The 15,055-nt window shown below is 32.5% G+C and overlaps 1 protein-coding gene across 1 annotated transcript; it reads right to left on the reverse strand.

Moving 5' to 3' along the window:
• Window positions 1-7,524: 7,524 nt before the first annotated feature.
• On the reverse strand, window positions 7,525-14,240 carry SYN2 (Rad21/Rec8-like family protein). Its single transcript, XM_039028286.2, is given in 14 exon segments — window positions 7,525-7,714; window positions 7,717-7,795; window positions 8,358-8,469; window positions 8,562-8,583; window positions 8,678-8,714; window positions 8,943-9,346; window positions 9,466-9,602; window positions 10,069-10,180; window positions 10,402-11,087; window positions 11,184-11,248; window positions 11,439-11,479; window positions 11,564-11,601; window positions 11,696-11,948; window positions 13,811-14,240. Coding segments are annotated over 14 exon segments (2,154 nt in total). The 5' UTR covers window positions 13,935-14,240; the 3' UTR covers window positions 7,525-7,670.
• Between the last annotated feature and the right edge of the window lie 815 nt (window positions 14,241-15,055).

A 15,055-nucleotide genomic window follows, 5' to 3' on the forward strand; every position in this document is an offset into this window, starting at 1 on the left:
TTAAAAACTAACTCAACATCTTAAAAATGAGAAAAAATGGTTTACCTAAACATGTACAATTGCCTAGGTGTTAACTTCTTCTTAATATTCGAGACAGTTTTTGTTGAATGGGAACAATAAGTCAAATTTTCTGGAAAATAGTCAGAAGTGCGAATTTTAATTACCAATATCATTTGCCAAACAGACCATAAAACAGGAGAAATTACAGGGGAAAAAAAAACAAAACAAAACATAAGCATATCCTTGGAAGCTGTCTTAAATCTTGAGGAAAAACTCTGGACAAACTCATGGAAATCGTGCCTCTTTCATGAAGAACTCGAGATATTTACACCGATGTGCTATGAGATTAGGATTTTTGTTACATTCTATATAAAATCTCTGGACATTCTCGAGCCACATATACCCCGAGATTTTATATAGAATGCAACTGAAAACTCAACAGTCAGCCAAATCTCTGGATACATTCAACGAATCTTGGTGCAACTTCATCTAATCTCGGTCGAGATTCAACTATGTTTTAGGCGTGATAGGATGAAGTCTCCAAAAATTCATCAAATTAAGCCAAGATACATAAAAAGAAAACAAATATGGAAAAAATGCAACTACATAACCCAGATTTCTCAAATATCTCATACAACTTTTAAAAACCCTAACTAATGGTAAATTAAATCTAAAGTATCTACCTAAACAAAAATAATAATAGTAATAATAATAATAAATAGTAGAATACCTCTACAAAACGAGGCTTAAGGATGCAGACAACCATTTTAAGGATGCGAATAAAAGTGGAGGTGAGCAAAATTTGAAAGCAAGTTGAGCGAGAACTCGGGCGAGTGAGGATCTATAATGGTTTCTATGAAGATGAAGGATTATTTAAATCAGGGGTATTTTTGTCATTTCACAAGATTGCATCATTTGAATTCTTAATGTTTCAAATTAAATCTCGAAAATGATCTTGGCTGAAAAGGCCCAAGAAAAACCATTTAAACGAGTTTTCCAAAAGTGTACTACTTTTGTAATGTGAAAACTTAATGGGATTATTTTGGACAATTTCCCGAGATAATAACACATGAGGTCGCTGGATTTGCGCTTTTGAGGGGATTTTAATAATAATAATAATAATAATAATAATAATAATTTTATTTAATTTTTGTTTTTTCTAATAAAGAGAGTTGGACGGGGAAATTGTGTGATGAATCGGATTGTTAGGATTCAATTGGTTTTTGGCTATCAATTTCTCCTTTGGTAGTAATTTGTTTCTTTGTTTTGTTTTGCTATTTACTATTTATCAATTTTTCAAAATTTAAACCAAATATTAAAGAAAAGTTTGATTAAATTTTGTATTGTTTTAAAAAATATGATAAAATAAATTCAAATATTTCTTAAAGGAATAAAAGTTATTGTAAAAAATGTGAGAAATAAATTAAAATCTCATTATCAACGTGAATATTGCAAAATTAAACTGAACAAGCCAAAATGAGTTTAGCTCAATCTTACTCTTACTTTTTTTTAGGAATAAATTAGTGTAGAAAAATTTAAACTACAAATCTTTTAATCTTCAATATTACAAATGTCAGATGAGCTAAACTGTTGTTAGCTTTAGTAATCAATACTTAATCAAAGAAATGAGTGACTTCCAACGAGTTTGTCGAAGCAATATTTACCTTCCTATGAGTTAGAACTTCCGTATCCTCCCATTAAAATAAATATTTTAAAAAATAATAAGAATAATTTAAAAAGAGAGAGAGGGAGCCCTTTGGATACATCTTCAAATTTTGATATATATATATATATTCCTCATAAACGACAAATTTGACAGAAAGTGGACGAAAACCAATAAACAAACATTAATAATGAACTGTTTATTTGTCCGCTGTCTTCTATTATGAAAACTGTTTCTAAAGAATGCTTTTTTAGCCAACAAAATTTCAACATCAAAAAACACTTTTTAAACACATAACTTTTTGGTGTACTTGGGGCGAGTTGATTATAACAAACAAAAAGATGATTAGGTAGAAAATAATAAACGTTATAACAAATAGTTAATCAAAAAAATTTTATAGATAGAAAAAATATCAAATGATTTACAAAATTAGTTTAAAAAAATAATGATAGATATTGATAAATCTCTATCAGCCTTTATTAGTCTTCTATTAGTTTCTATAACCAACAAACATTGATAGATTTTTATCGGCCTCTATCAAAGAGACCAAAATTTTATTATTTTGTATAAATAATTTCCCTTATTTTTCTATTTTTGAAGATCTTCCATAGTAAATACTCTAATAAAGAGGAATTTGAAATAGTTATATTGTAGTTAATTATAGGTTGTAATAGTCAGAAACACCAACTATTATAAATAGAACCTAAATCCCTTTTGGGGCATTTAACGCATAGGTTTGGAATCCTAAACCTGGAATCCTAAACTTGGGAATGTTAAGCTTGGAGAAGCTTGTGTTTGGAGTGCAGGCTAGTTAGATTTTATATTAGTTTAAATTTGTCATCTTAATTATTTTAATATAGTTAAATTTAAAATAAACTAAAAAATTTAGAAGAATATATTTTTATAAATTTTTAAATAGAGATTTTGACTAAAATTATAATTTTATTTAATCTATTGTTCTAATAATTTGATATCTCAATCTTACTAGATTTTGAAATAAAATTTCAGATTTTTTCTCTTTAACTGATTTAAAATGATGAATTTGTTTTTACCATAATACGTTGCCTTAAAATTGAAATAAATTAGTATTTTAATATTAAATTTATTGATTGAAAAACTATACTTTTTTTTTTCTTATCAACTTACATTTGAAGAATAAAAAATCATAAATTTTGAGTTTTAATTTTTATTTGGTCGTTGAGTTGTTTTGAACATTTTTAATCTTTACGTTTAGAAAATGATTCTAAGTCTTCGAGCTAATTAAATTGATCTAGAAAAAAATTAAAATATTATTAAAATTAAGAATTTTTTTTTAAAATAATGTTTTTTTAATAAATAATGACAAAAATAGAGTTGATGGGAAACATTTTCTAAGAATATGTGTTTTTGGGAAACCATTGACAAAATTGGGGTAGTAGAATCGTGTACCGGGTATATAATTTCCATGTGGCAAACTCGTGTACCGGGTACACGAGTACCGTTTAATCCAATCAACACCACGTCGACTGACTAGTTGACCGGTCAGACGCAAACTCGTGGACCCGATCCATGATTTGCTTTTTTTTTCTTCTTTTTTAAAAGTTTTTTTTTTATTGTAGATGTACAACAATATTAAAACTTTAGGAATTGGTCCACAAATTCCTTCATTATTAAACTTAATTATATATTTAATGTACAATGAAAACATGTTGCACTCATATTAAAAAAAAAAAAAAAAAAAAAAAAAAAAAAAAAAAAAAAAACTATGATATTAAAGAATATTTACAATTAGTTCTTTAATTTACAATTTAAAAATGATACAATGTGAGATTTAAAAACGACCCCCTGGCTCTTACCCCTCGTGGAGTTGTCTTCGTGTCCCTCTAAATTAGGTTCACCCTGTTGTCGTTGTCGTCTATGACGAATACATCTTCGATTAGTGTCAGCAACATTGAGTCGTCTTGTTTGTTGAATAATACTTTCTACGTTAATCAATGTTTGTTGACACATTGAACCCAATTCTGGTTAGTTGTTCTGCACTTAATATTGTTGAACATCGCCGATAAAATTATTCTGTACAATAAAAATAAGTAAATATTAAACAATATTCATATCATATATATGGAAAATGTCTAATTTTAAATATCTTACCATGCAGTAATAGTAAGTGTCGTCAGATGTGATAAATCGCCTCGTGATCGAATTGTACCAGGAAAAGTAGTCGTCTGATACAACTGACCCATTTGTTAATTCTCCTTGTGCACAACGATCATGTGGTCCATGCCGGTAGAATAAATATTCCACATGGATTCGACGCCAATCTTGGTCGTGCTTACCTCTCAAATCGATCTGGTGTAGTGCTGGGAGTGTATAGGACAACGAATGTATCGTTTGTCGCAGACCGAACTATCTCAACACACGATCTAGATGATGTCACTCTACTATATGAAAGCATATAAGAGGGCTAACAGTCAACAGATGACCAAATCTGTGTGTATGGCGTCCAAATTCTAACAAAAAATAATAATAAGTATATATATAAAATGTTTTAAATATTCATTTATATACACATTTACTACCTGATTGTACATCAACATGTCGAATATTTTTCTATACACGAGCAACATATTTGCTGACTGTTTAAAGGCAGCTAATACACCACTCATTCTAAAATTATAAAAAATACAATTAATTTATATTCTTATATAAAATGGTAACGAAATAAATATATAAATGAACCTAATACCTAGCACTAAGTGGACAATGATCTTGGGTCTGTAGCTGGACTTATGGTGCTATAATTGGAAATCAATCATAAGCTCATACTTGTAATAATATCAGTGACCCCGCTATTTCCAATGCTTGTGCATTAGAAGCTCGATAAAGTTCTCTATACAACTATGCAAGGCATGCACCACCCCACGAGTACGTACCAACATGCTCGAAATCAGACAATAGTGGGAGGAACATGAGATGCACTAAAGTATTTGACTTGTCAGCAAATAAAAATCCTCCAATAAGTTGTAGGATGTATGCTCGTGCGTACCTACGTACGCTGATGTTGTCGGCATCGGGAGGTAATTCTGGAAACTGGGACACCAACCAAAGGATACTCAATCTTGATCCCTTCAGATCCTCTGGTAGAACGCCTAAGAGCTCTTCACAAACGTTCTTCCAGTCATACTATAGTGAATCTGTCAATCTGTCAATGGTTGTCCGTCCACTCGTAACCCAAATTATATGGCAACATCTTGCAGCGTAATCGTACATTCCCGTGAAATGTTTGGATTTCTAGAGCAGTAATAAGGTGTCAATCAAGCTGTGAATGATCCTGTGTCAATTCTGAAAACAAACATGAGCGTTCTCCTTGAAATTTGGTGATTTCGAACAACCGTCAATCCATGATTTACATTTAACATACCAAAAATTCTGATTTGATTCTGTCACACAATATTTTTTTACAGCAAGCTGTAAATCTTCTTTGGTATTAAATAACATTCCTTTTTGTATTAAACTACAGTTATCTACCCCTATATTCCTTTCTTCCAAAGTAGACCTTAGTTCACACATTGAATTTGTCATTTCCCAATCTATTTTGGTGAAATTTCCGACGGTACCAACTCAAGATCATGTTCCCCACTATTGTCGTTTCCAAATAATTCATCAACTTCAACGTGTCACTATCTCCATCATTTCCATGTTTAAGAATAACTAAATATTCAGAACGCATCGACATATTTATTATGATTTTTTTAACTATTATAGTTGACAAAAAAAAAATATGTTAATATGTCAACCCAACAAAATCCAATTTCTAAGTTTAACATATAAGATCTAAATATTATACATTTAAATCAGCTCAAATCTAAGATTCATAAGCTATATATTTAAATCAGCCCAAACAAATAAAAAAATATAAGATCTAAGATTTAAAATTTATAAACATATACATATAAGATCAACCCAACAAATACATATATTTCTAAGTTTAACATACATATATTTCTAAGTTTAAATCAGCCCAAACAAATAAAAAAATATAAGACTTAAGATTTAAGATTTATAAACATATACATATAAGATAGCCCAACAAATACATATAAGATTAGCTCAACAAATATATATATATATATATATATATATATATATATATATATATATTTCTAAGTTTAACATACATATATTTCTAAGTTTAAAGTTTAAATCAGCCCAAACAAATAAAAAAAATATAAGATTTAAGATTTATAAACATATACATATAAGATCAACCACATAGTTAACATACATATATTTCTAAGTTTAAATCAACCCAAACAAATTTAAAAAATATAAGATCTAAGTTCGAACGATTATATATTGAAAAACAACTTGAGAAAGAATTTTACCACAGAAGCGTTTGGACGATTTTGGATGGACGAACAAATGGAGGACGATCTCGAACAATTTTGTACAGACGGAGGTATTTGGAGCAAATGGAGAAACGCAACTGTTATATGGACGAACGAACGAACAATTTCGAACAAATGGAGGCGTTTGGATGCACAAAACAGAAGCAATTCGGAAGGCAGAAGATTCGAAATTTTCAGAATTTTCAAGCAAAGCGTTCGGAGAAGCAAGATTTTGAAATTTTCGAGCAAAGCATTCAGAAGGCAGAAGGTTCGAATCGGAAGGCAGAAGAGAGAAAAGCTCTCAATGAGGAAGAAGAAGGGGTGGGCGACGATTTAATGGAGAGGAAGTCATGTACCAGGTACACGATTACCAGAACCTATTTTTGGAAATACTTTTCCTCCAACCCTATTTTTGTCATTATTTATTAAAAAAACATTATTTAAAAAAAATCTTAAATTAAATTAGAGCTTTCAAACATATATGGTTCTACACATATAACATAAACAATTATAACTATTGAATTGCAGTCTATTGGCATGTTTGGAATGACTTAGAAAAAAATATGTTTGAAAAATTCATTTTTAATTAAACATTTTTTTAAAAAACTCATCAACATAAAATAAAAAACATATATGTATTACAATTCTTTCTTAAAAATGCTTTTATATACAAATTTGTCTAGTTTGTTATATACTAGAAGTATTTTTATTAATATTTTTCAAGATTGGTTGGTGGTGGTCGCCAAAGGTTGCAGTCAGAGGGTGGCCAATGGAATTGGTGGCCGGATTTTTGCCATTGTGGGGGACAATCGTGGTCGAAGTTGGCCAGTGGCGACTGGAGGTTGGCCGACGATGGTCACCAGGGTAAAGCCAGAGTTGGCCGGTGGCAGTCGTCAGAGGTAGAGGCCGAAGTTAGTCTGCGGCGATCACCGGAGATGATGTCAAAGTTGGTCGGCGATGTTCGCTGGAGGTAACTACTGGAGTTGGCCGCAGTGGTCACCAAAGGTGGTGTCCGGAGCTTGACCGACGGTTGGCTGACATACTTCTTAGATTAAATTAGAAAAAAAAAAAAATGAAGACGAAGACGAAGAGGAAGAAGAAGAAGAGGAAGAGGAAGAGGAGGGGGTAACTCATGGGTTTGAATAGTACCCATGGGAAAATGATGTAGGAAGCCACGGCTTCCTAAATCCATGTCCCAAATAAGGGTGACTTAGGATGCCTAACACATCCAATCCCAACCTTTGAAACAAACACCCCTTTGTATCTTCAACTTCATTCACACAAGCTAAGGTGTGTTTAATTTAACTTTTTCAAGGGTTTAATTTTAAAAATAAGCAATTTTGAAAATTTTGAAATGTTTGGCAATCACTTTTAAATACTTTTAAGGTGTATTTTAAATGGTTTTTATCAAAAGAGTTTAAATATAAATGACTTTTTTTTAAAAAAAAAACATTTTTTTCTCTAATCAATCCAAACAAACCTTTGGAAATAGATTTATCCTCGACTTATAACAAGTCAGAAGTTCCACCTAAAACACCTACACAGATTGTTATAACTTATTACTATACATCAAAATTAGCCTCATGCTGTAAACATGGAAAATAAACAGCTAATTCCATTTCTGTCCTACAAATTTACACCTAGTCTTCACATGTGATGGACAAACTAGTTCCAAAGGCTGCCTCCAGTTTGGTAATTTCCATACTAAGATGTCACCGTAGGCACAATCTTGTTTCACATCCACACAGTCTTTGGTTTTCAGTACCTGCAAGACCATATTTGAATGTCACCCCTCAATACCAAAGATCGTGATGATTTAATATGAGCAACACGTCTTCACAGTTCTTGGCACATATCCTTTTTACTACAGAATGATGGGTCAAGAGGTGATTGTTGTTAGGCTTGGGTTTGAATTTTCTTCGATTGCTGATTGTGAAGTTTGAACTTTTGGGTGTTACTTTACATATAAGTTTCTATTTCTCTTGTATTTTTCGGGTTGCAGAGGATCTTTGTATATTTCTATGAGGAGTTTAGAATCTTGGAACTTTTCATTACTTTAATTAAAATATTCAGTACAGATGAGAGAGTTTAATGCTGGAAGTGTCACCAAACCAAGTCAATTATACAAAAAATAATCTACTAAGTCAACTCTTTCTATAAAATTCTATAACACCCTGTCTAAAGTGCTTCAAATTTCCTCGTCACATAGAAATATAAAATTCAAGATGTACTTTACTATCAATCAAACCACAAGTAGAAAAATGATGAACCAGACAATGAACTCGAAGGATTGAAATAAGGAGAGAGAAAGAAGAAGAAAAACATACCAATATCTCGTAGAATACACCAGCACTCTCTTTTCTTGTTTTGTCGCTAAGAAGATGTGACAAATTTACAGCCTCTTCCAGACTCCGCTGGAGAAGATATTCAGCAACCATTCTGTATCATCAGAGGTCTTTTAACAAGTAAAAAGCAAGTGGGAATTAAATGTAGAGCAGTTGAGAAACGTGAACCCAATCAATCCAGTTTACCTGGTTCTCCCAGACCCTCCATCTATATTAATCAAAAAAAAAATCCAGTAATTAAACATACAACCTATGAATAGATTCCTAACATCATAATAAAATCGCTTGAAGATGCTCCTTACCAGTTTCTGGCTCATCCACTTCACAAAACCTTATCTGCTGAACAAAGGGGAAAAATTGGGAATCGTCAAACAGTATATTGACAAATATCTAATATAACTGTAAAGAAAATGCCTACACTATGTCTTCAAGTAGATAACGAAAGGTGTCATCCAATCTATGAGGATGAACAATATTCACACGTTCAAGACATGAATGAAGATTGAATCCCTGGGGTTGACAAAAAATATGTTTGGTATACAATTCCAAAAAATTCACAAGCCTTACTGCACTCGAGTTAGGAACTTTAGGGCTATCTGGACTCCTAAATAATCTAGCTGATGTTGAGCACCGAACAGGTGTGCCAGGTGCTATTGCTATTTGCTCGAGTCCATCTGAAGTTTGAGGTTCTGAAATGGACAACTGCAGGACAGAAGCTTCAGAAACTGCAACTCTATCCACACAAGCCGTGATTTGTTCTGATCTGTACATGGTTATCGATCCAGAAATCTCTGGTTCATTTGAATGTTCTCCAGTTTCAAGAGTTGTGAACGGGATATCCATTTTCACTAACATGTGAAAAGCCGGAGAACTTGGAACATCCAAGTTTCCAGGAAATTTCACCAGTTCAGTAGATTTAGATATATTCACTTTTGTCTCAGAAAGTAAGGACCTAAGCTCAGACGAAACACCTGTAGAGAAAACCACCATCAAATGATTAAATAGTGTCCTTGAAAAAAATTCAATACTTTTTGCTTTTCAAGATGAAATATGACTTTCAAAAACCCACTCAAGAGCCTCATAAACTTACAGGACATCAAAGGTATTGAGAAGCCAGAGGAGAGTCTAGAAATTTGACTAGCTTTCCAGGCAGTAAGAGCACTACAAGGACATTTTCTTCTTTTCGAAACTAAGTCACTAGCGTCATATATGCTTCGTTTAAGTTTCCTGATATAGTTCACCAACATGTTATATCATTTGTATCTCAAAAGAAGATAATAGTTCATCAATAAATCTGATCTAACTTAGAACTATGAGGGAAATTCAGGTTTCTGATCTTTTAACTTTTGGGGGCAAAACACCAATCACTTTGAATGCCATAATAATGACCTAAAATCTTGGCTCTGTTCAAACTAATGTGAGCTTTTGCATGTAAGAACTTTATATTTAACATTACCATATAAAATACTATGGCGAGGTTCTCTTCAATTTTTTTTACAAAGCACTAACTACAAGTCTACAACATGGCGCTCTTCAAGTATTATAAATAAACAGTTTATCTTGACAATCCCTTCAAAAGCCACAGTGTCAAGACCCTCAACATGCAAAACCAGTTGAGAACACATTGGTTGGGAATCCAAAACAACCATTGAACATTTGCAATATCTAACTTATAGATGGTATGGTAACTTACTCATTAGGCAATACTATAGTATCATCAACAGTGCATTTTCTTTTCCTTGATGTCCGAGGCCTCTCCTTATTAGCTGGTGTTGAAATTGTTGTAAACTCAGGTGCCTTAGTACCTACATGGAGAGGAAAAAATGATTTACACGGAAGTCCTACATTTGTAACTACCAAGTAACATTAATTTCAATTGAATAGATTACGGAAACACATGACTCTAGTAGTCCAAAGAATATAGGAGCATCTGTTCAACTCAGAAATATTGGAGAAAAGATGGCACATGACAAAATTGTAGACAAATCATTTAAATGATGGAACTTGGTTGAGAAATTTTACCCACCTGTAAAATCTGGAATTTTGGAGTCGAACACTCCATCAAGTGAAATAGATAGTGGAAGATCATTTCTAGAACCATCACAGTCTTTCATTTTAGGTGATTGCATTTCAAGAAATTTCAAATTATCCCCTTCACTATCCATTACAATAAGTTTTGTAGGTTCATTTTGTGCACCCCACGACATATCAATATCCATGCCATCCAGTAGAGTTATAGTATTATCTCTAAGTTTCTCTATGCTTCTTTCTGAGGTGTTGATATTATTGCCTCCATTAATGAACTCAAGTTCATTCTCTGATCGAATTTGTTCCCTGTACATTCCCTCACTCTGATAATCTTTGTCTGATGATTTCACATTCTCTGAAGATTCCCTCTCTATTGTAGAAACGGTCTTGACCATTATAATTTTTTCATGAGAAAATCTATTAGTCAAAACCATTTCAGTGCTTGCTTCGGGGACTGCATTTCTATATTGCAGCATTTTCTCCTTCCACGTCTCTTCTTCATCAGATCGATGATCCTCATCAAATTGTTCAATTGCTTTGAGATGTGCATCCTCTATTCCAGTAGATACCTCAACCTCATATTTTTCATCAGAGAATGTACTCACTTGACATTTTTCTGGCATAATGTGGTGATGTGATGTGCTTGCCTGCATCTCAATGTCCTTGAGGTGAGGTGAAAAGACACTGGAGCAATAAGAATATTTAAAACTTTCTCCCCAACATAGACTGAAAATAGAATGTTGAAGTTAATGAAGTAACAGGGGAGCTTGGCCTACATACTCTTCAAATATGGTATCATCAGAATAGCGTATACTGTGAAGTGCAGTGATTTCCTGGCCATGGTTCTGCAACAGTGTAAGATAAAATTTTCAACTATATGCACATTTGATCGAATTTAAACTTCCAAAGTTAAAACTCTTAAATTGATTAGAGGTATCTCAGAAGTCATTAACAACTATTTATGAACAAACACTCGGTCAAAATAATTTAGAGTCTGATTTATTTAAGTGTTAAACATGATGATGAAACACTTACCTCATCAAGTAACAGCATGATGTCATTTTTCCATATATTATCTGCACAAATTACATGAGATGCATAACAGAATTGTTATAAGAAAAAAAATATATTAGCAGAAGAATGAAAAATAAACGCCATACCTCTAAGGGTAATCTCTTCATGAGATGCCATGTGACTTCTGAAAATTTTGGGAACATCTAGTTAAAAATTATTATAATCAAACACAAATTAGATAAGCCTAACAGAGAGATTAGCTCAATTAGATAGCCTACCTAGTAAGGTCCTCAAGAATGCCCAGATCAAATTTGTCGAGTTCAAATCTTTTAGGAAGGGTAATAGCAAAACAAGGTGTTTGGTTTGTGCTATTCTTTGTTCTGACCACAAATTCATTGATTTCAGTCAGCACTTTATTGCAGTCAATATACAGATATTCGACTTTTTTGGAATATATCCGGGCAATGCCAAGGAGGAGGTAGGCCATTACTCTATATGTCACAGCATTTAGTTCATCTTGCAAAATTTTATCTGCATACAACAATAAATACATTACAAAGGGGAAAGAGCGGTCAGAACCAAGAGAAAATAGCACCAACAGCCAGAAAATGAAGAGAAAGGTGTGTGTATATGCAACTTCAGATTGATAAGGAAATTTTAATTATTAAAAAAAAGATCATTTTAAAATATATAGCATAACTGATCATAGAAAAAAAAACCAAGAATGAAGTAAAATTTCGTTCAGATTATGAATCACTGACGAAAGGGCTTCAACTTTTTCATTTAAATAAATAAAGACTATGCTGTGTGTGACAACATTCAACTCATCTAAAATTTACTAACACACAGAAACATGTATACTATAATATCAAGGGAAAATAGTGATCGGAACTTAGAGTAGAAAATCATATTTACATACAGAGCCTTTACTAGTGATTTGATACAAATATGACTATGCTTGAGCTCTATAGATATATATAGATCCATTTTCTCTTATTTGTCATCACTTTAAAATCACACACCAATGCTAGTTGGTCGGTCTCTCATTCATGCTATCTAAGCTCTCTGGACGACTTTACTATTATTACACTACCAAATCTCTCGATAGTGGAATGCATTATCCATAAGCCACAATATTAAACACAAGACTGCTTGACATTCGTTTCTAAATGTTGTTTCCCCTTGTTTTTGTAGACGTAGCATTACTTTCAAGTTTTAACAATAGAAGTTGTTCTTCCATCAAAACTTGATGAACTTTTGAAGGGTTGCCTTCTAATCACTGTTTTTACGATTTTTCAGAAGTTTTAGGTTCAAATACTATTTTGGTCTGTATACTTTTGATTTTAGTTCATTTTGGTCCCTATACTTTCAACTTTGGTTCACTTTGGTCCTTATACTTTCAAAATGTTTATCTCAGTCCTTGTACTTTCAAAAAGTGACCATTTTAGTCCCTTCATTTTCATTTTTACTTCATTTGTAAGGGATCAAAATGATCACTTTTTTTAGTTCAGGGACCAAAATGAACCAAAAGTTGAACATACAAGGACCAAAATGAATATTTTGAAAGTACAACGACTAGAATGAACCAAAGTTAAATGTAAGAACCAAAATGAAGATTGTAAAAATATAGGAACCGAAATGAACCAAGTACAAAAGTATTCGGACCAAAGTAGTATTTAAACCAAAGTTTTATGTAAGACAAGCTAGAAAGCAATTCATAACACTCTCAATAGCCAATTAGCCATTCATCGACTAAATCCCTAAGAGGAACATCTCAACTTACTTATTTGACCACAGAATCCATGGCGGTCTACATTGCACATTCTCATGTTTAAACATATACATACAAGCGCAATTATTTTGACGCATAAATTCCTAATAAAAAAAAGTGAAATTATTTCCAGAACCAGAGAAAATAGACCCTGACTTGTGAGAAAGGTCCAAACGGTTTTCTATTGACATTTTAGGTTTTTCTAGAAGCCAGGCAACCCAGTGAAGCAAACAATCTGCTAAAAGCATAAATCCAAACCAAACATAAAATCAAAATTCAGAAATCAATAAACCAAATATTTCCCTATCCAAACGGACTCGTGTACGATAACTAATAATGGAACAAACCAACATTAATCAAATTGACAAATGCACTGCAAGTAAAACACGATTTCGCCGTCTCCCCTCCCAAATTGGTCATAGCAAACAAGATATGTTCACAATATGTTAGGAAATAAGATCATTTGGTCACTAAGAAGTCCTAACCCAAAAAATAGGCGAACTGTAATAACTTCAGCAAAACAACTCAATACGATGAAACATTCCCGCAATACCCAAATCCGAAATGCAGAAATGAAGAGGGGAAGAAAATTACGAGACGAAAACGAAAGGGAAGGACGAACCAACAGAGGAGGGGATATCAGTTTCCATAACCAGAGATTTCTTGAGCTTTTTGAAGCAGTAAGCAGCAACCCAAATGGCGCCCAAAGGGCCTTTCCTCAAAAGAAGGCAGTGTGAGTGAAACATGGCTCAATGTCTTCTATTTTACGGCCCAACAAGCCAGAAGGCAGTGAAGCTTTCGGCTCTGCAGTTCAAATGCGGAGAGAGTGCAGAACATTCATGCAAAATGGAAGAAGAAGAAGAAGAAGAAGAATAGTGCCTGGGAATCTTTGAACCCAACTCGAAACCGAAGAAGTAAATTGGTAATTAAAAATTAAGAAGCAGCTTGCAAGGTAAAAAAAAAAAACAGAAATGGAAAATGCGTCTGGAAAGGAATTTTGTGAAAAGTTTTGGGGGAAAAACGGAAAATTAATAAATTGAGAGGCGGAATTCAATTGGGGCAAGTGTCTTTTTTGAAAATTTGTTGTGAGAGAAAATCAACCGACAGCAAGCGAACGGTTTTCTTTGGACAGGCTTGTATAACTCTGAATCAGACGGATACGCCGACCGTAATTTCTCCTCTCTTTTTTTCTTTTTCCTTTTTAAACATCATTTTTTTTATGAAAAAAATATCAAAAATCCATGAATTTCAAAACAACATATGCATTTGATCTCTAATATTTTAAATTGACCATTTTAATCTTATAATTTTCTTTTTTTATAAAAATATTGTAATTAAAATATGATGTGGAGAATCGGATTTTTGACCTCAAGGTCAATAGTCCAAACACTATACCAATTGAGCTACGCTCTTTGTTGGCTAGTCTTAGAGTTTTTAAGAATATGTATCTATACTATATTAAAAAGATAAAAATAGGGGAATTTTTACCCACTCTTTTTGCCCTTTTTTAATAATACTTATTTTGCCCTTACCATTATTTATACTTTTTGGGAAAAAAAAATGAAATTACATAGGGGCACGTCTTATCCAAGGGTGGAAAAAGTTAAAACCAACTTCTCCATACAACTGCAAATAGAAACAATACAACTCTTTTGCTATATTATATGGATGCAATCTACTTGTAAAAATTAAAAAACAATTGATAATCTCATTGTCATTTATCATTTACAATGTCAATGTGATACCATAAAAAGTATTTATATAAAAAAGAAAACTTTTCAGAAATAGTGAGGATTAAAAAAATTTGTTCTTCGGAAGGAAAACACTGAACCAAATCAAGTTGGGGCCTTGAAAGTTCAGACTAAGA

Source organism: Benincasa hispida, chromosome 4, assembly GCF_027475165.1.
Source record: "Benincasa hispida cultivar pf3 chromosome 4, pf3_genome.v1.1, whole genome shotgun sequence".
NCBI classification, from domain to species: domain Eukaryota; kingdom Viridiplantae; phylum Streptophyta; class Magnoliopsida; order Cucurbitales; family Cucurbitaceae; genus Benincasa; species Benincasa hispida.